The 27923-nt window shown below is 41.0% G+C and overlaps 2 protein-coding genes across 2 annotated transcripts; both read right to left on the bottom strand.

Annotated features, from left to right (window-relative positions):
- Positions 1-146: 146 nt before the first annotated feature.
- Positions 147-3358, bottom strand: LOC133005677 (uncharacterized). The gene is made up of 5 exons (XM_061075432.1): positions 3313-3358; positions 2387-2515; positions 2042-2255; positions 1373-1503; positions 147-466 (listed from the first exon to the last, which is right to left on the bottom strand). The coding sequence occupies exons 1-5, from the start codon at positions 3337-3339 to the stop codon at positions 407-409; spliced, it is 561 nt and encodes a 186-aa protein (XP_060931415.1). The 5' UTR covers positions 3340-3358; the 3' UTR covers positions 147-406.
- Positions 3359-12174: 8816 nt separating this feature from the next.
- On the bottom strand, positions 12175-13320 carry tcf15 (transcription factor 15). Its single transcript, XM_061075472.1, has 2 exons — positions 12763-13320; positions 12175-12237 (listed from the first exon to the last, which is right to left on the bottom strand). The coding sequence occupies exons 1-2, from the start codon at positions 13237-13239 to the stop codon at positions 12175-12177; spliced, it is 540 nt and encodes a 179-aa protein (XP_060931455.1). The 5' UTR covers positions 13240-13320.
- Between the last annotated feature and the right edge of the window lie 14603 nt (positions 13321-27923).

Below are 27923 nucleotides of genomic sequence, written 5' to 3'. Positions count from 1 at the left end.
TGTGTGTGTGTGTGTGTGTGTGTGTGTGTGTGTGGTTTCACTCTTTTTCAAAACATGCTGTCAAGAAGTAAAATAGCAACAGGCAGAGGGTGAAAACCACAAGGCTTGTATAAATGGCACAATTAAAAGCAGTAGAATACTTAGAATTTAATTGATAAACATTTTTAACTTAAACCCAAGAGTTTATTTTAAAAAGTGGAAAACGTCAAGTTCCAATTTACATATGTTTTCTGTGTGTGGTTTAGGTTCATCCTCTCACATCCTCTCATGTCTGTTATAAAACGAGAACAGAAAAAAACACTTTGTGGAAGCAAGTAAAATACAGCGAATAAACAAATGAAATACCTTCTAATTTCTTTTTTAGAGGATTTTTCTGTGTATTTATACAATCTCTGGAAGTGTCCAATCAGAGGAATCCTCTCCTTTCCCTACGTTTCGATCGTCTCGAAGTGATGACACTAATCACCTGAAGGATCGGAGAACAAATCAGTTAAGACACTTGCTCGTTTGGAAAGTGCACAAACAAAAACCCACGAGCTCTGAACAGTCAGAGCAGGAGTTTGATAGATAGGCCTCAGTCTGTCCAAAGAAACATGAAAACTCTCACAGGCGTCTTATTGTCAAAGGTGTCAGATTCCCACAGGCTTACTCAGAGTTTCACACTGAACATAAATGAAACTAAACTAGCTCAAGTCATTTCAATTTCAATTCAATTGTGGTCTTGCTTCCAAGCACTAAGGTGTCAAGTATCAGGTTTCAGAACACAACTGCACAAGAGGACAAACTTGTTGTTTCTCTGTATGGAAGAAAAAAACACCAGCTTCGAATTTGAGAGAATTTACTGCGTTTCCACTCGATGTAAGATTCAAAATGTCTTTAGCGTTTGGTCCGTTTGAGATGTGACAATACATCTTGTACTTTGAAAATTTGAGATGCGCCAAATTATTTGTCTCCTTTGACTGATAAATAAAAACCCAAATAAATGACCAAGCTTAATAATAAGCTTTAATTATCTCTACTAAACATGTGTGGGAGGATAAATAAAAGTCTTTCAAACGTTCTCTCTCTCTCTTCTGCATCTGTCTCTTGTGGTGCACCTCAGGGTTCCAGTTTAATACCTTTTTACGTTTGCTTCTACAGAAGTCTGTGTGTTGTGCGGCTGTACTTCCCCATTAGACCATTCTTTACAACGAGTTGCTGGATGGAACAAAAGCGTTTCTGACCAATCAAGAGGAAGTAGTAGAAGTCTAGGTTTTAGCCGTGCAGGTCTGTGGTTTTAACCACCGATCGAGGACATCAAAATGTCCATGTTCTATAATAACTGAAGTAATTATAACAGGAGCAAAGAAGGAATAAGATGAAGTTTATTTACCCAAATGCAGATTATGGATAAAACGACTTTGACAAGGCCCACTGTCACATATCCCAGAATGCTCCACAGGATGGGCAGCTCCTTTACTGGTTCACTGGGGGGAGGGGACCAAGTCGTAGGAGTCACACAATCTGGGTTTGGACAAAATATAAGATGAAAGCTGGAGAAATGAGTCCATGAATTTGATGTTCGGTCCAAACTGATTCAAGTGTATCACAGCATGAACCTTTGTTTATTTCTCAGTGATGTTTAAACATGACAGACACATGTTAATCTATATTTCTTTGATCAGATGAGAGTTTTAAAAATCTCTGCTCACACTGCCAGTGCAAATTTGTGCAGTGGGTGGAGATTTATGTAAAATGCATGAATGTCACAGTGGAAAGGAAAATGTTACGTGTGTTTGGGGAGATAATCGTGTGTTTCCTGTTCTTTTATGTGGCTCTGACTCCTCTGTTGAAATGAGAGTAAAGTCGACAAGTTTGAGACTCACTTCTCAGTTGAATTCAAAACATGACGTTGTGTTGACTGTCATTTAAACCGATTATATCATGTTGTGAATGTTGGTGCATCTTTCCTAAAGTCCTAAAAATGATGTGATACGTTTGAAATCTAGATTTAAATAGACAATAAAACAGTGTCAGTGAGAGTTGGTTATTCATTACGTACCTTGAACCGTTAGGTCGACTAGAGAATTCCGGTTTGTTCCCCCTATATCTGCACTGAGGGAACAGTCGTATTTGCCTGAGTCTTCGGGCGTCACGTTGCGAAGCATCAAACTGTATTTGTCCCCGAAGGCTGCCGGACGGGCAAACCTGTAGGCCGACGTTACATTTTCCCTTTTTTTCCTCCTGAGAATTCCATTTTTGCTCTGGTTGTTGAGCTGTTAAAGTTAAAATAAGATAAAAGCAAATTTCAGAAGTCAAATCAAAAGAATAGCAGAAAAAAAGTGTTTATTTATTGAACCGATTGGCGGATTAACCTCAGGATAATCGCCTGAAATGGGCGACTGACCTTGTACCACGCCACAGAGATGAAGGCGATGCTTTCAATGTCTTCATAGAGACACGGGAGTGAAGCGTCTCCACCGCAGACGGCTTGAATTCCTGCCGCTCTCTGGGTCGTGTAGTACACCAACAGCAGCTGAGATAGTGACAACACAGTGTTCACAGAGCACAAATACACTCAGATTCTATGTTAACACAGATCTAGATAAATGCAGATTACCACTAACACAACAGAGCTGCAACATGTTCTGTTTTTAGAGTTTCTAGAGGGGAGTTGATTCACCTGTTCTGAAGGTGTTTCTATTATTTCTTCTAACCTCGCCTCCTCTTTGTACAGCACCACAAAAACCGTAAACAACCAATTAATCAGACTTTATTTGTATTGAACGTTCCACACAAACAACGTAACACAATGTGCTTTACGGAATAAAAGCAATAAAAGCAACATCCTCTCCACCCGCCTTCATCCGCACAACAACATAAACAGGAGGTGAAGCAGCGCTGCCGTAAATCTCACCGGTTTGAAATGAGGAAACGCCAAACGAAAGTAAACGAGGGAAGATTAAACGATAAAGATCAGATAATAAAATGCTAATAGAGATGTGAAAAGGAAAAAAACGATAAAATAATAGAGAAAAACATATCGATTAAATAATCAAATGCAAAAAGGAGACAAGAAAAAGACAAAGGTTAAATTATGACATGTTAAAGTAGATGTGATAACGTGAAACGTGAATAAAGATAAAATGGAGTAAGTAGATTAAACGTAAGATGAGCAAGTCAACTAAAGAAGTGAATAATAAAAATAAAAGAATAATTAAATTTAAGTAATATATAATATAAATAAATTAAATCGAATGTGATATAATAAAAGTAAATATAAACTATATGTGAAATATAAAAATGAATTCTAATTTGATATGTTTAACTCACCTTAATGAAGAAAGCCAGCTGTGGCATCTTTCGCGTTTCTTCTGCAACAAATGAGTTTCTCATTTTCAGTTTGTCTGTTTTCCTGTAGAAGGAAGTGAGAAAAAAAAAGGTGCTCGCAGGAGGTTGTGGGTTTGGGTAATTTCCTCTATGGCCACATTTCAGCTCTGAACTTTATTTCTATTAAGATTAGATTTTGTGTTGTCTTTTAAAAGTTGGGCAGCTTGAAGAGTGAATTAAGTTGATAAACTTTAAACATGAAGTTCGAGTTACTTGAGAGGAGGTTCCTGCTCAGCCTGTGAGGAAACTGGTTTTCATCTGTGGCTGTGACCCATCTGACAAACTGAGGTCAGGGGATCTCAACCTCAGGTTCTTTACACTTTGTGAGTCTGTCATCATTTCACCGGGTGCAGGTCTACATCTCCGGTGGGTTCTCTCTCACCTCAGTGCAAATAAAGATGGATGATGCTGCTTCACTTCCTGCCACTGTTCAAAAAATGTCAAACGTACAGTTCATCCCCTTTTTATAGTATTAAATTAGAAATTAAGATCAAACTTACTGGAAAAATTAACCCTTGAACAAACATCAGTGTGAACATCAGAAGCTGTACTTTTCTAGTTCGGTCCATGTCCCATCTACTAACATGGAAAGGGGCAATGTTTATGAATCATGCTGCAGCCAGCCACTAGGGGGCAGTCAAGTTATTGTGGCTTTACTTTTGGGATTTATCGTGTCGTCGGTCTATGAGATGTGCAGGTGGACATAACAACAGTTTTTAAAGGACCACTGCAAAGGATTGAGTGCCATCTAGTGACGAGATGGAAGATTGCACCTGGATACCCCTCCCCCTCCCTCCTCCCTCTCCAAGAGAAACTACGGTGGCCCTCAGGTAACAGTCCTCTCTAGAGCCAGTGTTTGGTTCGTCCTTTGAATCATGGCATGGAAGACGACCCGCTCCAGAGGAAGATATGAAGGCTTTACTTTAATGTTACAGAGATATGACAATTCTGAGTTTGAGACACTTATGATAATGTAATGAAGATAAGAGCTCCGACCTAAATCCATCAACACAATACGACAATTTAACACTCATAGGAAAAACTTGAGAAATCATTATCACTCACCAGGGAGAATGTTTGATGGGTTGAATTTAAAATGGATTTTACTTGATTGGTGAGTGAGAGGTTCCTCAGAGACACACACACACACACTTACACACACACACACACACACACACACACACACACTGTACGTTATGAGGCTGGCTCATCCTGTTGTTTTCATCTCAGGGAACTCCCCATTGTCTCCCTTCAAGCATATTATTTGTATGTGTCGCTCCCGTTGACAAAGGAGGTCGATATATGGTTATTAATAGCAGAGCGTCTTTATGGAAGAGGAAAGACTGAGGTCTTTGGATTCCACCATCTGCATTAAACAATGCGTCAGTGAGCAGCTGCTGGCACAGCGAGCTCCGACACAGAAATGTACTGATGTTACAGCAGAGCATCAGTGGAAATGAGGCGTTCTCGTCCACTTCCTATTGGACGGCCGCAGCTGCGAGCGGTTCCAAGATTTATGACAGGCACTAATCTCAGCATGAAAAAAATAAATGGCAAATGCAAAAGCATGTTACACCACATTCTTGACATATCTCTCAGTTGTTGGTCAACACAGGTGCCGGAGGATGTTCCAGTGCTGCTTTTAGTAAAACGTCTTAATCAAGCACGAGGGAGTTTTAACTTTTACACAAACTAAGTGTCAAAGGAAGAGAAAATGGAAACAGTGTGTGCATGTGGCGCTTGTGCGACTCATCGGGGTCGTGATTCTCCGAAGGGGTTCGATCGTGGGTGCAAAGTGTGAGTGTTGTGCATGTAGACGTTTGATTGTGGCTCTCGGTGGTTTGCAGTTGTACGGGTGTTGCACGCCACAGCGAATCCCCGAGGTTGTTAGCACGCCCAGCTGCCGGTGCAGGGCTCCATGTTTCTGTCAGCGAGCTTGTTCTGCACACCCTTTAGCCTCTGATTGAGGAAATCCTCTGACTGTTTGCTCTGTTTGCTGAAATCAAACGTCCCAATGGTTCCGCCGTGGCTCCCACAGGCCCTCCCCTCCCCACCCCCCCCGTACACGGACACTTTCCCATGCATGTTTACTGGGCTGTGACAGATGTATGGCTCTTTGATGAACTGTCACAGAACCTGCGTCTCTGTGCTGGACGAGCTGATAAGTGAAACCTCTACGATGGAAAGAGCTCCACTGAGACTTACACTTACAGACCTGGGAACAGTTTTAATACCATCAAAGCACATCCTGATTTAAGTGCTATAACTTTTTTTTTTTGTGATCAACTTTTTATTTTACTGAGAAATGTAGCAAGGTACAGATCAATGTTACAGTAATCAATAACAACATATATATTCACATGTACTCATACCTGTCAATGTATATAGACACACAAAGGTAAACAATAAAGGAAAAATAATAACTAGGAATAAGTCAAATAATAAAATAGAAAATATATATATATATGAAAATATTAAATAAACAAACACAAATATACAATAGGTCATTAATACAAAAACAATAACATATGTATGTAATAAAATCACAGGGAAATAAAATAAAATAAAATAACATAAATGAATAAAATAAAATAAAACTACCCCAAACACAAACCACCCACATCCCGGATCCAGCTTCCTAAAGAAAGTGCTATAACTTTTTATGTTATATTTTATAATTAGCTTCTCCAAGGAGATCATGTTTTTTCACACAAATCCGTTCGGTTGTTGGTTTGTTTATTACTCGGATTAAACAAAAATTCCCAGATGGATTTCCACAAAACTTGGTGGGAGGATGTGATATGGATCAGGAAGTATCTTAATCTTACATTGTGAGTTTTATTTTTACATTTCTGCTGATTGGTCGGGAAATCATTCATCAATCATCATGAAAAGGTCAGGTATATTTAAGAGACTGATATTTATATAAATGGGTAATTTGATTGAATTTGGCAGAGGTATGTGCTGTACTCAGTGCTTTTCTAGTTGCATATGCTATTTATGTGTGTGTATCGGTTGTTTTATCTTTCATATTTGTATTATTTTTCTATTTTGTGTGCATAAAAATGATGCATTAAATAGTGCTGCATAGTTGTGGAATGACAAATAAAGGATTTCCTTCCTTATCTATTCTACAGAAAAACAATCACAAGAAGAGAACTGGGTCAAACTCCAGGGAAACAATTTACACATTTGAAGAATCAAGTTTTGAATATGTTACACAAGTGATTTGGAAAATTCTCTAAACTAAGAATGGTTCAGATTTGTTGTGAGGATACAAATCCCTAATAAATAAGTTTTAAACATTTTATTTTATAAATAAATAATTCACATTCAACAGATAGTTCTCTTTCTTTTTCTAACTTTATTTTTTTATAACATTGCTCTTATTGTTGAGCCTTGTGTTAACTTACAAATGAAAATACAATTTGAAACTTGCCTTGAAATTCACATCGGGAATCAAATTTGTTCGGTAGTTTTCACGTTTTTATTGTGTTTCAGTGTAAATTTGAGGCACTTTACCAGAATATTTTTATTTTATATATGACATTATATTATATTAACATTTCAATATTTAATTCGTCAACAAAAACTCTAAATTCAGAAGTAAAGATTGTACATGTACAATATCCTAAATATTTATGTGTTTGTAGATCAAACTTTCCACATTATCAACACTTTTCATGCTTTCAGAATATTTGATTAATAATGGTTTTATTAACGTTTTCACTGCAAAACATACATTAAAAATTGAGTTCTTAAAATTTCGGACTTCTTCCTTCACCGCTGACTGACATCTGATATGTAGTCAAACCACAATAATGACCTGTTTTAAATTGTTGAATCTCAAACACTCATTATAATAAACATATATAGTTCACACACGTTATGATTTAGATTGAATAGTGGGCGTGTTTCTTCAGTTTGATCCTGATGATGCATTTGTTCTGGCCTCCTGTCGGTGACGCTGACCTGATTCCTGTCTTTGTGGGGGGGGGGGCTGTGGACCCTGCATCACGCTGCCTGTTCAATTGTTTACTCAAGGAAGCAAAAGAACCTCCTCAAGTCTCTGCTTCTGGATTCTCACCTCGGCCTCCGGGCTTTGGCAGGAGGCCGATGGAACGAGCCTGCAGCAGAACAGGGCCGTGCAGCCACGAATTCTATTGTTCCCCTGATTTCTTCTCTGGGATTTCCTCTCACCAGCAACCCCCCCCCCCGCCCACCTACCCCTCCTATTCAGTCCTCAGCCCTCCATCATCCTCCCTCTGTCTGGAGGCCTTGCCAAGATCTCTGGCACATGAAAACAATTGTTCTTATGTGGGTTTGAGGACAGATAATCGACTCCTCAGACGAGCTTTTCTCCCCCCACACAAGCCTGGCTGACGGTCAGGCAGACAGACTTCCTCCTCCTCCTCCTCCTCCTCCTCCTCCTCCTCCTCCTCCTCCTCCTCCTCCTCCTCCTCCTCCTCCTCCTCCTCCTCCTCCTCCTCCTCCTCCTCCTCCTCCTCCTCCTCCTCCTCCTCCTCCTCCTCCTCCTCCTCCTCCTCCACCTCCTCTTCACGGAAAAAGTGGTCATGTTCAGTAAAATCGGAAACGAGGTATCTGAGTCCCGAGCCACAGAAGTGACTCAGAACCATTAATATCTTTGACATGCAGGTGGAGCGAGGGGCCATCTCCCCAGCCGCCCAGTGTTTGAAACCTGCTGAAACAGACTCTGCGAGAGCAAAGAGCTATAAAAACATGACCATGTGCAGGTTTGTGTCTAACAAGAGCCCTTTGGCAGGACTACACAATCCTGGGGATAAGCACCCATGAGGGAATCAGGACTGAGATCCCAGATGAGGTTGAAAAAACGCTCCACATCCTTCCTCTTTCTGGATCATCTATTTTAGCGATTCTCTTTCTCTTTTTTTGTTCTTGCCGAGGCAAAGGCAGGAAGACGCGATTTTTATTTTGTTCTGTTTGTTTGGATCACACATCACTGTTTGTCAGTCGACATCACATCAGGGACATTAATGCACAAAAACAAAACGTGAAACTTTTATTCTGAAATGTACAATGAAACATTGAGCTACACAATAAGTTTAATGATGTAATAATTTGTACACACTCAATATTGGTTCAGGTTTGGTCTGTAGGTTTATTGTGCAATTGGAGTTTTATTTCTCTACTGCAGCCATTGTTCATCTATTTGCTATAATTTCTGCAGCTGTTTTATTATCAGTATTTAATCCCACACACTAAAAATCACTGGACCAAAACAAAGCACCAGCACAACACTGGTTTGTTTGGACCAGTGTTGCCAGTTTTGGGGATTTTCTTTATATTTCTCCCTCTTACCATTTAATCTTGAGAGTAAAACTCAAGATGCTCTGTGAACCTCTGTGAAATTGATAACAAATCATAATTACAACAAAATTATTTAAGTTGTTCTTTTAATTGCTCTAAATCAAATTGCCTTTAGGATTAATAAAGTTGTGTTAAACTGTATTGTATTGCTAAGATATTTTTTTTTATTCTGCATGAGGTGTAATTGCTCTGTGATAAAAGACTTGTAAAAGCTTATATCTGTTCATACAAAGGAAAACAATATATATATTAAACATTAATTATATTGTTTATTTTGAAGCTCTCTGATGTTTTAAATACTTTTGTCGAATCTGGTGAAGCTGGTTTATAATCCAGTGATTATGTTTATTCACATATATTCATGTAAAACATTGTGATTGTGGCAAACTGAAATAATCTACTGTAATAATCAACTCTCTTTTAAACATGCACATGATTGTGTTTTTATTAATGCATAGTATCTTTGTCCTTTGCTCTCTACATTTTATAATAAACGTTTTAAAAACCAGATTATTTATTTCTGTTGATTTACCCAAACTAAAATATGGTCTTGTTGCAAACTATAATCAGTATTCAGACTCCTCATCAATGTGTTTTGATGAATACATAATGAATGAATATCTATTGTCATCTGTCCTGTTGCTCAGCACATTAAACAATAAACACTTTTAATGAAAAACTTGATGTTTGAGTAAGAAAGACAACAGTAATATAAAAAACAACAGTAGTAGTGGGTCCTAACAATCCATTTGTTCTGGGCTAAATTAACGTGTCAGTTGTATTTTGACCTATGTCTTTAACCCAGTGGTTTTTATTGTGCAGGAGAGAAGAACGGAAGCAGAACTCATCTCTCTTTGTCTCACTCAGCGTTATGATTGTTTATATGAAGTTACAAAGGTAATTTCAGGCTTCATCCATCAAAGAGAAGTAGAAAATAAAGAGAAGTAACAAGTGTTTTGCTGCCGTCGATCTCATTTCTTCTCTTTCACAACACATTAGAGCAAAGACCGTAAAGGGTCATTTTTTCATCTCAGGTCACGGACCCGGCAGGCGGAGGTGGAACCGGGCGTCCGGCTTCATTTCATCTCCAACTGGAATCCTTCCTGCTGGAACTCTCTGCTGGGACTGAGAGAGGAGAGTGTCCACGGAGGAAAGAGAAGCAGTAAAGCTCCTCTCTGGTCCCCAGGTGTGTCCTCGCCTGTCAGCCATGTTAAACACTTCCACACTGACCTTATTTGCTGCCTCTGCTCTTCCGTCACATCTCTTCTGATGCTCTGTGCCATCAATTTATCACCTGTCACCTCAGAGGGGGGGCGGGGGGGCGGGGGGGGGGGGAACAAACAGGCTCCTTCCGATTTCGTTGAGAAAACTCACTGTCTGGTTCGCTCGCTCTGCAGAGCAGCACCGGAGAGAGGCCGTACATCTGGGTCCCAGCGCTGGATGATGTCAGGACTGGCGCTGACCCAAAGCCCGCCGCACAGAGAGTTGCTCGGGGGGGGGGTCGGGGGGGGTCGGTGGGGCGTTGTTTTCCCTTCCTGTGCCTCCGTGACATCTTCCTGCCGGGGGGGAGCCTTGGGGAGCCGTTTGGGGGGAGGCCCCGGGGCCCCCGAGCATGGAGAACTTGGCACAGCAAATTCTAATTAGCCTGACAGGGCAGGTGGGGGAGGGGGGAGGGGGAGATTGCCCCCCCCCCCCAACACCAACCCAGCATGCACCTTTAAACACGGCTTTGAAAGTCTCTCTCTTCGCACACAGCCTCCTGCACGAGTTTGATTCCGACGGGAGCTCGGCCTCGGCTGCCTGAGAGTCTGAGGCTCGATCGGCCTGTGAGAGCGGCTCCGTCCGGCCGGAGGAGACGGGAACACTCGGCTGCTCGAGCTGCAGAAATGTTTTCCAGTCGACTCTTGACGCTGAGAGAAACATCAATCAATCAATCAATCAAGTTTTATTTGTATAGCCCACATTCACAGATCACAATTCGTCTCATAGGGCTTTAACATGGTGTGACATCCTCTGTCCTTAACCCTCAACAAGAGTAAAGAAAAACTACTAAAAACCCTTTTAACAGGTAAAAATATGTAAGGATCCCTCTCCCAGGACGGACACAAGTGCAATAGATGTTAAGAAACATGTTAAGAAGGAAACATCATCAGGATTAAAGTTTTTAGCAGCATCGATGAGGGTAAACATTTTTTCAATACTATAAGTGAAGCAGTCCTGCTGCAATCATAGTCTCTGGTCAGCAGCAAGATCACGATCCAGCAAACATGACCATATAACGAGAAAAAAACTGTAAGAAAATAAGAGAAACAGTAATTATCCGTGGCGGTGACAGTGGGAGCATGAGTCTTGCGATGATTACGAGTCGACGGGGTTTCAGGTCTGCGCTCCACCGTGACCTCTGACCTCTCACCCCATCTCTCCCTGCCCATTGGGCCGACAGCAGTGATTTATCCCCCCTGACATACCAGCAGCTGTGTTGGGGGGCTCCCAGCGCAGAGCCGGCTACTATTTGCCGTGACTAATCGATAACAGACTTCAAAAAACACCAATCGTGAGGTTTGGAACAAAATAATACGCCAGGCAATGACACCAGAAACCCCCCCGAGCCTTCGCCGTGGCTCCGTCGGCTTCATAAACAACGCCTTGGACAACATTACTGGAAACAATGGAAATGTGTGTGTCGGTGTGTGTGTTGTGTGTGTGTGTGTGTGTGTGTGTGTGTGTGTGGGTGTGGGTGTGTGGGTGTGTGGGTGTGTGACATGTTTCCATAAAGACATTCATCCCTCTAAATAAGCGATCAGGACGATCTACTGCACGTTTGCAAACAGCTCAAGATGAATAAACTTTGTTGGATGAACTTGCAGATGTCAAAAAAAGGAAATATTCAACTTTCTGAACAGAGATTTTAGTTTTTTCGAGTAAAAAAACAAGTGTTGCAGCTGCTGTTGTGAAATGAAGACCTTTGTTTCTCCAGCAACAGCCAACCTGAAACAGAGACTCGTCTCCAAGGACATAAACATTTTGTTTTTGTTTAAATCTCCATCGTCTGAATCGTCCGAGTCACCATAACAGAGCTCCACTGTTTGGTGTCTGAAAAACTTCATTTTAACACGAATCACTGGAATAAGGCACTTTTATTTTTTGATAAAATATATTTTATTTAAAACTTTTGAAAATACAAAAAAAGACAAAAAACTCATAAGTTTCAAACGAATGCACGGCATCCTTGAAAGGCTTATGCTTAAAAATTCTCAGTCAAGTATAAATAGTCTTTCTCCTCTTCGATCATTTGATCCAGCATGTGTAAATACGGTGTGTGTGTGTGTGTGTGTGTGTGTGTGTGTGTGTGTGTGTGTGTGTGTGTGTGTGTGTGTGTGTCTGTGTTGTAGCTCCAGCTTTGACTCTTCCCTGAGAAACTCTTTGATTATTTTCAGGTTGCTGATGTTCCTCCAGTCAGCGTCTCATCCGCAGTGGACCCAGTCCTCGCATTTTCAAACAGTCTTTTCCATCTTTAATCTGCAAAATAAAACAATTGGCACAGTTAAATAAATATTCAACAATATTTTATTTAACTGAACCAGAAGTCCCTGTTGTGTTAAGGCTAAACAAACATATGATTCATGTTCTTCTTCTAGATATAAACAGCTCATTTACAACTACAGTGTTTCATGTCAAATTAATTTCTACTTGTAGGAAGCAGCTGGAATTAAAGTTGAAGTTAGTCCAGTAAAACAAACTACAACCATCTGTGTGTGACAGTCTGGATTTGCACTGAGCGCCAAGACATGTGCTGTGCGTAAAAGCGAATTTTACGCACCGAGAGCTGCAGTTAAAGTGAGATCTAGTGGTTAAGTTTAAAAAGATATGCACATGCTTCATTCACAAATATCTTATAAAACACAATTTTGTCACAAAAATAACGAGATTGGGTTTGAAGATGATGAATAAGTGATGGAATTCAACCATTTAACACTTCAGTTTTACGTCAGATTCACTCGGTTTTGAGCCGGTTTGGTGACGGAGGCATTGAACTGTATTTACCCCTCTCCTCTGGTGGCTCAGGCAGAAGGTGCAGATGCTCCTCGGCTGCTTCGACCCGCTTTCCCCCTGTACATGCACGGCTCCGAGGCACGGCTGTCCCTCCGCTCCTCCTCCGTCCCCGATGAGGAGCACGTTGGCCAGATGCGAGATGTAGCTCGAAGCCAGGCGCAGGGTCTCGATCTTGGAGAGCTTCCTGTCCACGGGCTCGGTGGGGATGAGGGTCCTCAGGGCTGTGAAGGCGCTGTTCACACTCTGGGTCCGGCCTCGCTCCCTGGCGTTGGCCGCGCTCCTCTGCTTCACGACCACCGGGGAGTCTCCCTCCGGCCCCCCGTGGCGCCGGCGCTTCTCCCCGGACTCGCAGGAACTCTGCTCCGAGCTGCCGTCGCTCTCGCTGCGGTTCTCCTCGTCCTCGGACATGAGGGAGAAGTCGGAGTAGATCAAGTGCGTCGCCGCAGGCCGCATCATGGCGAAAGTCATCCTCCAGAGTCACCAGCTCCCAGATCCTCTGTGTAATCCAGGACCTGAGCTACATCTCAGTTTGACTCCGAGGCTGCAAACAACCACCTGTAGGGGAAAAGAAGACGTGTTTTCATGAGGGTTCACTGGTGCATGGTGGGGATGGACTCGGTACCTGGTCAGCTGGGCTCTTATAGCTGGATGGGAGGAGCTGGAGGAGTTACAGTAGCTGCTCCACAACAGCTGGACTCATTCTGCAGCTCAACGTGGAGAAATCACACAACTGTGCACAATAATTACACACACACACAGGACTAATGCTTAAAGAGTCACATCCTGCTTGTATCATTCAAACCTTTAAGAGAGGGACTCCCAGGAAATGCTTGAAATTTGCTTTTGGCAATTTAATATCATACTTTTCAAACAGAAACAGATTGTTATTCTTTATTATTTTATCCTTTTGCAGACTGATGTATCACAACACACAATATACTAAGTTAAACATGTAAACAGTGTTGGGAGTGATATACACGAGTTTCAACAACAATAACAATCTTGTTTAAGTACATAATACTTTTCGGTTAGCATATAAAAAGTAAAAGAACTCAGAAGAAGAAGAGCTTCACTGAATGTTATATTACTACATATTCAGAATCAGCTTTATTTGCCATGTGTACACACAATAAGAACTTGACACACAATTAACTACAGACGACAAGAAACTAGCATATTGACTGTGTGCAAATAGAATTAAACTGTACAAGAAAGTAGTGCAACGGGAAGCAAGATGTGCAACGGTGGCAAAAAAATATATTATCAAGACTTATGCACTGATAAACTTATGTGTAATAGCATTATACTTATTGACTTGCAGTGAAGGCAGTGAAAGTAACTTTATACTGTACAGAGTTTATCTGATGGAAATGCATCTTTTTTATAAACCAAACATTTATTTTCTATGTAAAAGCAAAAAGACAAATAGATGAAAATGTTGGCCTGTATAATAATACCAGGTGCCATAAAATAGATGTGTGGTAAATGCAGTTATTTCCCTGCCTGTGTGAACAGGATGCAGGAAACTCCTCCTGCATAAAATGTTTCTGGGCACAAACATCAACTTGCTCAACGTTTATATATCAAAAGAAATTTAGGAGTTTGATCTCCAGTTTAATATTTAGTGTTGGTCTGACCTGCTGAGGTTTGTTCTTTAATCATCTTGTAAATCACACAAATATATTTACCTAATTTGTCTATAAAACTTCCACTGTCCCGCCTTTTGGAGGATTTGCTTGAGGGATTTTGTGACTGTATGTAAATTCTGTTTGACCTGCAGGGACTCACATTTCCAATGGAAATTTCTCAAGTCAAATGCAAGAAGTTCTTTATTTGAATATCTTTCTCGGGACTTAATGTTCGACGTCGTCACAACAGAGTTAATGCAGAGTCACAATGTATGAAATCCTCCCGTGGGCTGAGGGAGAGAGGACGGCCGGTCAGACAGCAGGAGAAAGTGAAGTGTGAGTAAATAAACAGCGACCAGATGATCCTGGAATGGCAGCGATTTATTTACTCGTGAGTTCAAAAAACAACAAAGTGGTGGCAAACGGATGATTTAGTCCCTCAAAGCCACAACAGCCACTTCAATGTGCCTCAGCTGCATCAACAGTCAGACATCAGACACCAGGCCTGTCTGCAGCAGGAGCACCGAGGTCCCTCAGAGGACACGCAGCTCACACAGGAAACAGCAGAGCCACAAACCAATGAATATTTCAATTAGCGAAAAAAAAGGAGGCGGTCGCTCTCCGGAGATTTAACTTCATACATTTTAATTAAAAGAACAACGAGCTATGAAGGAAACGGTGACTGGTATTAATTTGAAATGATATCTGACGGAAGTAATCAGCCGAGAGATTACAAACCTCACGTACTCTGTTAGGGTTTCAGGGTTCATTACATTTACCAGGAGCCATGAAGACTGAATATTTTTGTTTAAATAGAAATTACAAACTTGTGACCCAGTATAAACAAATTGACACAAACAGATCAACCTGGCAATGTCTCACGGTTGGTTTGGGTGTTTTCTTAGGATTAAGGAACTCTGCCTCCTCTGTGAATTCATGTTTCCAGCAGCACTTACACCTCATGGGACTGTAGAGATTCAGGATATTGTTGTGTTGAGATAAAGGTAAAGGTAAATATGACAGGAACCTCAGAACAGTGGCATGACGGTCAAGTGACTGTAAGATAATCAGGTTTTATCTGTAAAATGGGTTTTTAAATGGGTTATACTGCATTAGTGTGTTAAACTGTGATTTTAAGACAAATACATGTCTACATAAATATTCGTAGCTATGTAAACACAGTCAGTGTCAGACCTTTTTTGTCTTAAGGTCTGTTGAGCCTGGATAAGCAGAGCAGGAACGTGTGAACTCAGATTTATATCAATATATCCTAAACTTTTATTACCTTCACCCAGGAGGTTATGTTTCCATCTGTTGACTCATTTTATTTTAGTGCAGATCCAAAGCATGGGGGCAGCTCTAGGATGAATTCTCATTTTCTTTAAAATTGTGAGATTTGGGCATTCTTCAAAATTTTCGTTGATTTTTCAGAGGCAAAAAGGGTTCCCAAATAAGAATCTGAATAAATTGAATTTAAATGTGGTTTCATAAGGGCAGTGGTGGGAAGTAACAAAGTAGAAATACTTCGTTACTGCACTTAAGTAGATTTTTCACATATCTGTACTTTACTTGAGTATTTATTTTCCTGACGACTTTTAACTTTTACTCGCTACATTTGAGCAATCTGTACTTTCTACTTCTTACATTCTCCAAACTGGCTCGTTACTTGAGCAGCGGAGGTTGGCGGAACGTGCACCTCTCTCTCTCTCTCTCTCTCTCTCTCTCTCTCTCTCTCTCTCTCTCTCTCTCTCTCTCTCTCTCTCTCTCTCTCTCTCTTTCTCTCTCTCTCTCTCTCTCTCTCTCTCTAAAATTATACATTATATATATAGTGTTGTTATAATTTTTCAGTCAGTTGAAATAAATCCTGAACTGAACAATTTTGGGTTGTTTTGTGTCTGTATAGGACTACTATAAAAAGCACTTAGCATTTTTAATTTTGGTACTTGTACTTTTACTTTTGATACTTAAGTACATTTCAACACCAGATACTTTTGATACTTAAGTACATTTAATATGAGCAACTCTAAGACTTTTACTCAAGTCACTTTCTGATGGGTGACTTTTACTTTTACCCGAGTCACTTTCAAGTAAGATATCTGTACTTTTACTCAAGTATGGCTTTCAAGTACTTTATACACCACTGCATAAGGGGACTGTTGTGCCTTGGTGAAGGTTTATGCACAGTTTGAATTTAGAAAACAAAGATATTTCACTTATTGACAGATTTGTTTTTCTCTGTCCCTGCCAAAGTCTTTCCCACTTTTACTTTTCTGAATCACTGCTGCCAACACATCTGAAAATATGAAAGCTGTACTGCTAGTTAAATTGTACTACAGACTGAGCCATCTGTCAAGTTGTTCACTCTGATTATCAGGACATTTCCATGCAAATTTCATTGCGCGGAGTAAAACTGTGTAAGTAGTAAACTTGACGTTTTGAAAGAGAATAGACACTTGACAAGTTGGGAGCCTGTGTGGAATATAACCTCCTGCCACTAAACCACATGTATACTTTCAGATGAAGGTTTGTGCTCGATGTCTGTGTGGTGAGGTCACAGGGTGGATACGCCGCGGCAAATCTGGCACAAATTACACGCCTGCAGCCACCAGTAGTCTGAGGGAATTCCGGATAGGAAGCTGTGAGAAGTGCTCGTCGACTCGAACACCTAAAACTAAACTCTTTCAAGCGGATTTGGTTGTAATGCCTCTGCCAAAGTGGAACAAATGGCTGAGCTGCCTAACCAGAGATCGTTTTTCAGCCTCGTTTTAAATGTAGACAGATACTGCAGCGGAATCAGCTTATGTCTCTGCGGCTCTGTTCTGCCTCTGGATCACTTTATAGCCTCGGCGGTTAGAGGAAGACAGAGATATAAAAAAAAAAAGAAAAAGCTCTTTACTGTCAGTGTTTATCTCGTTATGATCTTGGCTTGTGAAATGTTAAAGAACTGGCAGATTTGTCTGTTTCAATAAGCTCCAGAGTCTAATAGTCTAATCTTCCTGAGGTCTCGTGCAGACATGTAGGAAGTCTGAGTTCAACATGTATTTTTTTAGGGGGCAGCAGATTAAAACCAGGGTAACACAGAGATGTTGAGATTAGTGTGATATCACTTCAGCAGGCAAACACAAGACAGAGGAGATGGAACAAGTAATAAATCGGATGACCCACGTTTATTAATATTCCCTCCGGACTTTAAAGTTAAATTCTAAGTGACTTCTTGCCCTTAACGTTAGCTTTGCCTCTGCTGTTGTTTAAGAATTTATTTTTATTTCTTTCCAGAATCAAATCAGAAATAGAAAGAACACAAAGCAGTAAACAAGCAAAAGTGCAAGTACGTAGAAAGATAAAAGTAAAATAAAACCAAGACAGGGCAGGTTATACTCACCAGAGGACAGACTAACATAAAAACTCTGGATAACTGTATATATATATATATACAAATTAAACCAAGAAAATAGAGATGACATCAAAACAATACTGGCAAATTGCTTAAAACAATAGTTTGTCATTCTGATCAAATTATAATAAAATATCTGATGGATAATTCAGAGATATTTTGGAAGTCAAGCATTTCTATATATTTCAGAAAGTGGTAACGTGCTGCTTCACTTATCTTTATTTGAAAATCTACAAACAGTTTTTTAACATCATGAATCAAACACCCACTGCCTCCTGGGGCCTGGAAATACAACTCAAATTACTTAACTTTTTCAAGAACTGAACCATTTTAACTTTCTGCACATAAAAAATAAGACATATCGATATCAATCAGCTGATTTTAATAGACCTCAATCAGCGGTGAGTGTAATGTTTGTTATTGCAAATGCAAAAATAGTCTTGTTTGATTCTTAATTCTTTTTTTGTCCTGACGTTGCAGGAGACAAACTTCAATCAGGATCCAGCGATTAGATTTAATAATCGGGGTCATTCCATCACTAAGTCATCCAGGAACAACACAACAGCACATGTCAAATGAGAAGTGACGCGGCCCCCAATCCATTTGTGAAAAATAACCCCAAACACTTCCTCTTCTTAGCCGCTCTAAATCTCCCTGATCTGTTCCAATCCTCAAAGATGAAGGGTCCCGAGCCACCCATGGAAACAACAGGTGCAATATACTTTTCCATGCGGGTGTTGCGTGTCAGAACCCCTTTGAGGATATGGTTACTTCCAGACAGTGAGCGAGCTACAGGAAATCTTCTCACACGCGACGATTCAGGGGGAGAACCTTTAGAGGCCTTCAGGGCCGGTCGGTAAAGGCAGCCCCGGGTCTCCCTTCATTTCCTCGATGGCCACCGAGGGAGAGCATCAAGCGGCTCTGAGCTCACGTCTCTGAGGCGCTGACGTCGGAGAGGCCGGCTGACCTGGGATGTATGGTCCACTTACATTATACTGCAACAGTTCCTTCCTCCAAAACAGAGGCAAGGGAAGTGTTGTCTGGATTGATTTAGTAAGTAGAGGCCGAGTCAAGTTCAGGACCAACAACAAACAAGGCCTTTAAGTAATTTGCTGTACTCAGGCATTGACCTTCATCATGAATAAGAAGCCAAACCATTAGTGTCATTAGTTTTTTATAGTGGCTGCTTTATATCTGGTTTCCTGTAAGTGGAAAGTAAGTGGCAGCCTGAATTCCAGCAGGGACCAGAGTAAGAAAACAGAGATATTTAGAGCCATGCCTGTTGTAAAGCTGCTTGTTTGTAATGTTGTTTTCTCTTGTCCTGTGGTGATGCTACTTCAGAAGGATTCCTTGTCATTAGTGAGTCGTCCTCACTAGGGTTGCAAAGGGGTGGAAAGTTTCCGGTAAATTTCCGGTTTAGCTCGGGAATTTTGAAAAAAAAATAAATACGCAAATTAAACGCTGAGCAATAAAAACATCATTCAAAACTCTACTTTTAAAGATGTATGGAATGCAGCACACACTGCACGTTGAATTTCAACCCTCCACTGTGCATTCTTCCATCACATGCACAGATAACTTCCAGCATCCTTCAATCTACAGCAGGGCTATTGAGGCCTGCTGTAGAGTGAAGGACTAGTCAGGTAAGTTTCTATGATATTACTGGGAAAATATATGAGCATGCTGATTGAGGATCTCATGTGTGGAGACATTTCACCCCATCCAATGTAGAAGGAAAGGCTGTGTACATTTGCAAATACTGTGCAAAGACCTATGTTAAGAATGACACAACGATGCAGAAGCATAAAGTCAAGTGCCCAAAGTTTCCTCAGGGCTCAAATCAGCCTATGACAAAACAAAATGTTTATATTTATGTCTGTATATGAAAAGGTAAATACAGTTAGTATAAATTACCCACAACATTTCCAGTTTATTCCCGTTTATTCCCGTTAATTCCCGTGGAAAGTTTCCAACTTTGAATATTCCCGGAATTTTGCAACCCTAGTCCTCACACAGTTCTACAATATACTTAGAAAACATTGTGTTCATCCTACCTGGTTTATCTGCAGTTGAGATTTTAGAGTCAGTGTTTATCATAAAATGAAACTGAATCTGCTTTATCAGTGTGTTGTTTATATCTTAGTGTGAATGATTAACTTTTCTGATGTTGTTTTCCATACATTAGATGTCAGCTATATCAGAGTCTGTTAAACAATCTATAAAGTCTTCAGATTCACAGCTTTTCAAAATAAAAAATCTGTTATTCAGCTCAGTACAAAGCAATACATCAATAAACCAGATGCTGTGCTTTTACTTTGAAGACAAATTTACTTTTTTTGTGTCTTTGTCTCCGGTTAAATGAAAAGAATCGTATAATCTAAGACATTTGACTTGCAGTTTGAGGTTAACTCCTCTAGAGGATGTAGAAGAGGACATGCTGCCCCCCCCCCACACACACACACGACGTGCTACATAGGACTGGTCACCTGTTCTTTCATTATTTTATTAATAAAGAACAAATTAAATTGCACCACACTCAGAACTTCACTTCCCTTTGGAAATGCACAAGTGTGAAGTGGATGAGATGAACTGTGCAATGTGCTGTGAGACCCAGAGACAGATGTTTGTGGAATTAGAAGTTAGACGGTGATTACAGGAAGTGAAGAGAGACCTTGACTTCTGTGTTTTCTGCTGAACTGACCTTCACAGTGAAGACATGAATCTTTTATTCAACAACAGAATCTGGGATGTTACAGGATTCTTCTTCCACACAATGAGAGAGAAAAGACCGATGATGTGAAGTTAGTTTATTGTAACTCGCTTTGGATAAATGCGTCAGCTAAATGAAAATGTAAAGTAGGTGCAAGCTCAGCGAGACTCAGCAGCATCTTGACGCCGTCAGCCCGATGTTCTCGTATCACATGACTCCTCCTGCAAACCATCTGGTGCTCAGGCTCCCTTCCATCACCTCGTCTCCTCGTGCTGTCTCAGACATCCCAGTCAGACTTGACTGAGCGTGAACACAGTGGAACACGTCGCTGGGAGAACTGGGAACCGTGTGACACCTGCAGCACTGACACTTCACAAAGTTTGGATCAAAAATATCTTCACTTTGTTGTAATTTGTGATGCAGTCCTGATTAATTAGTCATGTTAGAGTCAGTTTTCTAAATAGCTTCATCACTTCCTTCTAATTCTCTATATTTTCACATGAAGCGGAATTTACCAACAGAAGTGCTTCATGACAGGAGGCCGACTAGAGCGACTTATGATAATTTTAGACTAAAACTAGAATTATGTGGTTGTAAACCTCCACCAACCAGCACAGCTTCAGTCTACATACACACATTTAATATTAAATCTAATTTAACCTGAAATCTAATCAGTTCATCTTGGAGTCCAAGTGACAACTGGTCAAAAAGTGAACGAATTGAGTTGGGGTTTCATGTTCAAGACGCCAAAAAAATGCATTGACCTTTGACCTCTGTCTCCACAAATCTAATAAAATAATCCGTGAGTCTAATTGATCATTGTTGCCAAACTTGAAGTGATTCTCTAGAGGTGTTCTTAAGATAACACACAAGACAAAGTAAGGGTTTTCATCAGGTCACAGTGACTCTGACCTTTGACCTCAGACAAGTCAAATCAAATCAGTTTATCCTTGAGTCAAACGGAGTGTTTGTACCAAGTTTTAAATTGTTTTCCTTCAGGAGTTCTTGAAATATCGTGTACACAGGGATAACACAACCAATAAAACCTTATTCCTCTGTTCACCGGACGATGTCGATGTGGAGACATGAAAACTTAAGTGAGACAAATTAAATTAAAATCCTTCTCATTAGAAAAGCAGAGCAGTAAATAATTAATTGAATGATTTGTACCTGCAGCAGATCAGGGCCCTGAAGTCACCTCCACTTCTCCTCGTTCACTTCTTCCTGTGAGATGCTTCGATCTCTCTTCACATCATTTCACTTTCTTTGATTAAAAGTTTCCAGGTTCTCTTTCTTTTCTATTATTAAGAAGACAATGGAAATCCTCATCATCTTTTAATATGTACAACTGGTTAGAGGAAGGTTAGAGCTGCTAAATGACACACGCACACACACACACGCACACACACAAACACACACACACACACACACACACACACACACACACACACACACACACACAGACAGTCACATTTCATCTCAATGTGACGTGTGTAACTAAAGAGTTATGTTTCCCCCTGCTGGTAAATAATTCACTTTGCAGTCACCAGCTGCAGCAGAGGAGTCACAGCCGAGTCACAAAGGAGAAGAAAACAATTAAACTATTCAACCCGCCTCAGCACAAATTGGTATAACATTTTAGTGAAGAAGTGTAAGTGTAAATCACACACACCAAATACTGATATCCTAGAAAAACTATTTTCGCCTTTTACTGGTGTAAAAAATCACTTTTAGTGGACATTTCATGGACCATCGCAGTTGCCCCATAACAGTAGAAACAGCAGTTTCATGGTTGTCAGAGGAGAGGAAAAGACTATTAGTTTAAACACACATTTATACACACTACACAGTTACATTTGTAAAAATAATTTATAAAACGGCAATGGTGAAATCTAAAATCTGAAATTAGATTTACAACTTTGACTCCTCCAGACTGTGCACAAACCCACAGATATCAGTCCTCTAAACAAAGGTCCCAAATTAATATTATTACATTATTTTCTTGCAATGTTAAAGAAAGAGAAAAAGACTAAAATTCTATGAGTTATTTTCATGAAAATCTGCTCAGTAGTTTTTACGTAACGCTGCTGATAAACAAACAAACAGGCAGGAGGGAAACATAAGCTCTTTGTAGAGTCTGAGACAAAAACAGAAGAAATGCATGAAAACAAAATAATGAACTTGTGTTTAGACGCATTTCGTGGTTAAAGTTATGAAAATCTTGTTTTTACCTGAAGGACCATCACTGTTACATGGTTTGTATTTCAGAGTATAACCAGGCCTGGACTGGTGGTAACATGTTGAGTATTTCCTGGCGCATACTGGTAAACACACATTTTATCCATTTAGTCTCATAACGTATTTGTTTCAAACAGTTCTCTCATTAAAATTCACCGCAGCAATTAGTCTGGCAGTTGAAAGGAGAAGAGCCACAAGCTCCGACTCCTTTGGTGACAATGGTTTTTAATAAAGTCGGTGTGTCGTATCCTCGACTGTTGCATGATACCGGCCTCCTCCTTCAAAGTGCACTACTTGATCATATTCTATTTTTGCAGGGATTTCAAAGAGCCAGCCAGGTTGCTGTGGTTACAAAAGATTAAAAAAAAAGAGGACGTCTGGACTCGCAGCTCCACGCAGGTAAGTGGAAATCTTCAAAGACGTGCTGCAGCCGAGCGGGAAACAGAACTATTGTTGTTTTTCTCCAACCCTTCGCTAAAGCATCTTCTAATGAGACAATTAAAAATGATTTCCTGGACAGCAGAGGCAGACCACCGGATTGAGTTATTACAAATACTTTGAACTACAATGGCGGCGTCTTCCATGTTCGTTAATTGGTCACACAGGGATCAGTTACAACATGAAGGAGGTCTATATATAGGATGTAATCATTTATAGTGGGATCAGTACATTTTTCCTTGTAGAATAAGAGTTAAAAAACACACGGTGTGTAATTAAGTTCTTTTCTTTTTTGCCACCGTGTCAAATTTTGCAGAAGCAGCAACAATTTCCCAGTTTCCTCCTGAAACATCGGAGCTTTAAAAGCCTCACGTTACATTTTCCTGCTGTTTCTCTTTTCTCCTAAAGAGCAGATGAAGTGACAACCGGTGCGATGTAGAAACAACAGAAAAAGCTCCAATTAGACGTAACGTGCTGACACAGCTGGCTGCGTGACTCGGAGTTTTCTCTATGAATAAATACGGTATAGTAAATATGTATGCTGACATATTTCCCCCCCCCGGGCGTTTTGCGCTTTTATACGTTGTCAAAGTGGAGATGCTGCTTTGCTGTCAATCAAACAGCCACTTCATTACGCGCCAAAAGAGAGCAGCATCTCACGCAGGGAATGGAGCCTGTCACTCACAGCGTATAGACGTGTAAATCACGTGTGTTTGAGTCCCACTACACTCTGCGTGACCCCCCCCCCCGTCACAGCAGGACGTCGCCGGCGTACCTCGATTACTTAGATTGAGTTAGTCACGCAGGTACAGCGGCGGGTCACGGAGGAACAGTTCCCACATAATGATTTGCTGTTAATATTAGATTTCAGTCCCCACGGGATTGTCACACTTAGAGCAGCCGGAGAAAATTACCTGCCAGGCCTCCGACGGGGAAGTGAGCTAAATTTATTTATACCTTCTCTGGTTTTTTTCATCTTCACGTTGACATCCTTTTAAAGTGATAATTATTCCGACAGCGATTTTCCGTCTTCAGACTAAAACTTTGTGATGGATGAGTGTGTCTGAAATCATGACACGGTTTAGCAGAGGTGGATGTGTGTGTGTTTGTGTGTGTGTGTGTGTGTGTGTTTGACTGATTGTTCACTGGCGGCTCTCGTTGGTTAAACTTGTGAAAACCATCTATCTCGTCCTGGTGCGTCCCCCCTGCAGGACGGGATTCCTGTTTAATGATCTTCTCGCCTGGTACAAGATTTGCTCTCCCGCCCTGAGAGGAAACAAGAAGGCCTTGGGGTCATTTAGCTGCAGATGAAGTGGCATAGTCTCTTTCCATTTACACTCACTTCTCAGTTCATTAACTTTACCCTAAAAAAACAGCAGCACAATAACATTTCAATGGACACAAAAAGCGCCGTTAAAATGATCGTATCTGTCTCGGAAAAGACGAATGATAAAGACCTCGTCTGTGTGCCGCCTTTGCTTCCCGTGTTGCTGCATGTATTGTATATGAAGAGGAAGAGGAAGCTATTTAAAGAGTGCCCTCCTTGACTTCTCCCCGAGTGTTGATGACAACTTGGATATCTTAGATGCATAAAAATGTGATTTTGACACGACTTCAAAAAGAGAAGCATACGGATGAGGTGGACCCTCTGCCAGCAGAGAGACGGGGAAACAGATGGGTTCTACACAAACAGCACAAACATCAAGAACACTGAGTTAAAGAGCTTGGCAGTCTCTCTTGATGAAACAGTGAGGAATGGAGGCGCTTTTAATGAGCATCTCTCCTGTGATGCAGAATGGGAAAAGACAAACTGTTCGCTCTTAAAGGGCCAGTCGCCATCGCTGGGCCCTGACTGGTTGAACTGGTTTCCTCTCTCCATCTTCTTTAGGGACTTTCAGCGTCCGGCACTTGTGTTTCTGTTTCTATTTGTGAGCAGAATTCCTCCTGCAGATGAACCGATGGCTCCTTCATTAACCAACAAACCCTGTTTATTGTTATTGCTGCATTCAGCTGACGGGTGGTGATCAGCCAACAGATGGCGCCAGATGTAAGAGAAGGGTCAGAGCCGGAAGGAGGGGGGGGGGGGGGGGCAGGGGGGCCCAGTGGAGGAGTGTTGAATCAAGTAATGATAGTTTGTGTAATTACAAAGATGACATGTTGTTATTTGTGTCGACTGGGAGCAGCTGAGAGACACCAGTTGCAACTAAAATACTTTTAGTAAGTCTTGAATAGACAGAATCAGCGATAGTGAACATATTTATTCATCCTCATTCCCTTTTTTAAAGATGCAGATTCAACATTTTATTAATGAATATGTTAATTGTGGTAACACTGAATTGTTTGGTCTATAAATGTAAGATAATAGTGATTCATGCTCATCACAATTTCCTAAAGACGTCTTCAAATAACCCACAGTCCAAAACAAAACGATATTCAATTAAGAGATGTCTCTAAGGATTCTTCTCTCAATAAATCAGTAAATCATTTGATGTAAAACATATATAAATCTAATGAGTACAAATGATTTCCAAACCACAAGCTGCTTGTTTTTGCATGAGGACGTGTCCAAAACCCTAAAGCAGAAATCAGAAAAAAACAAACTATCTTTGCTTGTAATTCTTGGTGGAATAATTGTATTGTATTATATCATTTTCCTCCATATTAATTTGTCATCATTTATCAGATGTGAAGTCGAAAATGCAGCTGCAACTAAAAATGATTACAAGATGCACGGCTTGTTTTTCCCGACCATCTGTCCACAGCCCAAATATTTCAAGTTTACCTTCAATTGAGAACAACACTAAACATTCACAGTTCAGTGGCTGTTAACAGAAATTGATATTTTTGGCATCTTTGAGAAATTGAAACCAGTTGCACCGAAAACGCACTTTTCCCTCTCGAACCTGCCATCTAATCAATGAAGATCATCTGTCTGCGCACTGGGAAGAGTTACTGTTTTCCTATGAAAACCAAATGTTTCAGTGTTTCTCTAGATGAATCTATATTTGCTCTGTGATAATCTCTCACATCATCAGGAGCCGGTTCTATCGTTTTCTCACATCGTCACTGAGATCATGACGGATCCTCAGGTCAAGATCTTTGAAGTGAGAGTGTATCTCGCTCACTTTTCAAGCTTGTTTTCAATAATTTTCCTGATATGCTCTGAGTGCATGTGTGTGTGTGTCTCTGTGTGTGTGTGTGTGTGTGTGTGTCGTGCTGTAGAGTGTTGCAGGGATATGTATGCAGGGCCATAATCTCCCATACCTGCCTCCCTGTGCTGATCACTCACAGCCGCTATTGTTACACACCCACACACACACACACACTCACACACAAACACACAGCACACCCACGGGTCATGTAATTGGATTCCATGGGTTCCCATTTTACAGTCCATTGCCATGTAATGAAATCAGTTATTTACTTTCATCATAAAATCTGATAAGGGACAACATCTGCCGGGGTGAAGTTTTGAGCGAGAGCCGCACATGAATGTTGATGCCGCTCGTTTCTGATCTGCAGCGCCGAGCTGTTGCATCGTGCTCGGGAATCAACAACTGGTTTTGTCGGCTCGTCATTATCCTCTTCAAGGGGGGGGGGGAGGGGACATGGGGGGGGGGGGGTCAGCATGATGAAAACAGATCGACAATTTATTCGGTTATTTGTTTACCTTTAGCGACACGACAGACAAACGAGCAGCAGCAGTGGAAATCTCTGCCTCTGCACATGAGAGGAAGGAGAGTGTCTGGTTTGTGAGTCCGAGCTCGGCCCGGCCCGGCTCGGCCCGGCTCGGCTCGGCTCGGCTCAGCTTGTCTCATTATGCTGCTGCTGCGCTGCTGCTGGAGGACACTGAAGGACACAAGCGATTGAATTCAAGTGTTGTATATTCCCTGGAAACCAATCAAGAAAAGCCCCAGAATAATAATCCCTGCCCGCTGTCATGATTCATTTTTATTTTGTTCCATATTTTTTTTCCTGGCGTTGGAGTCACTCAGAAAGAGTAGTTCCAGCATGAAATCAATGTTCCATTAACATTTAATGACCAGGAAGGGGCTTAATAGTGCTGGTACAGATGTCTGTGCTTTTGATAACGTCCACATCTCAGGATCGCTCATTCAAAAAACCACATCGGTGTTGTCAGGTCTCCTGTTCCTCCACTGACGCCGCCGAGACAAACAAAGAGCCCCGGTGTTCATGTGCCTCAGAGCGGAAGAATTAAAAGTTGGTAAATTGACAAAGAGACTCGTAAAAAAAAATCCATCAAACGTTGACCGAGGAGACTTCAGCTGACGGCACGTTGTAGTCACAGGTATAATTACTCACGGAGTTAGTTGACTGAGGGCGATTCCAAACCACACTCACCAGATATCTCAGCGTCTCATCATCGTACGGACGTAAATTATGAAAATAAGGTAAAACAACAGGTTGGTTCGTCAATCTGCTGTGAGAGGGTGTGTACTTATACTCATATCTGTGTACTTCTGACCATTCGGAGGATGTACCTTAGGACGTAGTGCACGTTTTTGATGTTTTCCACTGAGTATCTGAGCTACATCCTGGTTAAGGTCAGAGGTCAGATGTGAAATGTGGTTTGGTTAGGTTTAGGCATAATAAGCAAAGCTGCACAAACCTGTGTGTGTGGTCCAGGTATTACTTATGTTGTGTTACATGTGATTACACAGTCACATTATGAGAAATTGTCACCATAAGGTAATCATTCAATTGTAAGGCAAAGACATGTTTT

Source organism: Limanda limanda, chromosome 7 (genome assembly GCF_963576545.1).
Source record: "Limanda limanda chromosome 7, fLimLim1.1, whole genome shotgun sequence".
In the NCBI taxonomy this organism is placed as follows: Eukaryota; Metazoa; Chordata; class Actinopteri; order Pleuronectiformes; family Pleuronectidae; genus Limanda; species Limanda limanda.
Note: the sequence above shows the minus strand (reverse complement) of the source record. Positions and strands in the feature narration are given on the sequence as shown.

Excerpts from the sequence above, each read along its gene's own strand:
- LOC133005677 (XM_061075432.1), bottom strand. The coding sequence starts at position 3,339 with ATGCCACAGCTGGCTTTCTTCATTAAG. Across the intron at positions 2,516-3,312 it reads AGCTGGCTTTCTTCATTAAG|CTGCTGTTGGTGTACTACAC; the intron begins GTGAGTTAAACA and ends TCACTATCTCAG. Across the intron at positions 1,504-2,041 it reads AGTCGACCTAACGGTTCAAG|ATTGTGTGACTCCTACGACT; the intron begins GTACGTAATGAA and ends GTCCAAACCCAG.
- tcf15 (XM_061075472.1), bottom strand. The coding sequence starts at position 13,239 with ATGACTTTCGCCATGATGCGGCCTGCGGCGACGCACTTGATCTACTCC. Across the intron at positions 12,238-12,762 it reads TGAGCCACCAGAGGAGAGGG|ATTAAAGATGGAAAAGACTG; the intron begins GTAAATACAGTT and ends TTTATTTTGCAG.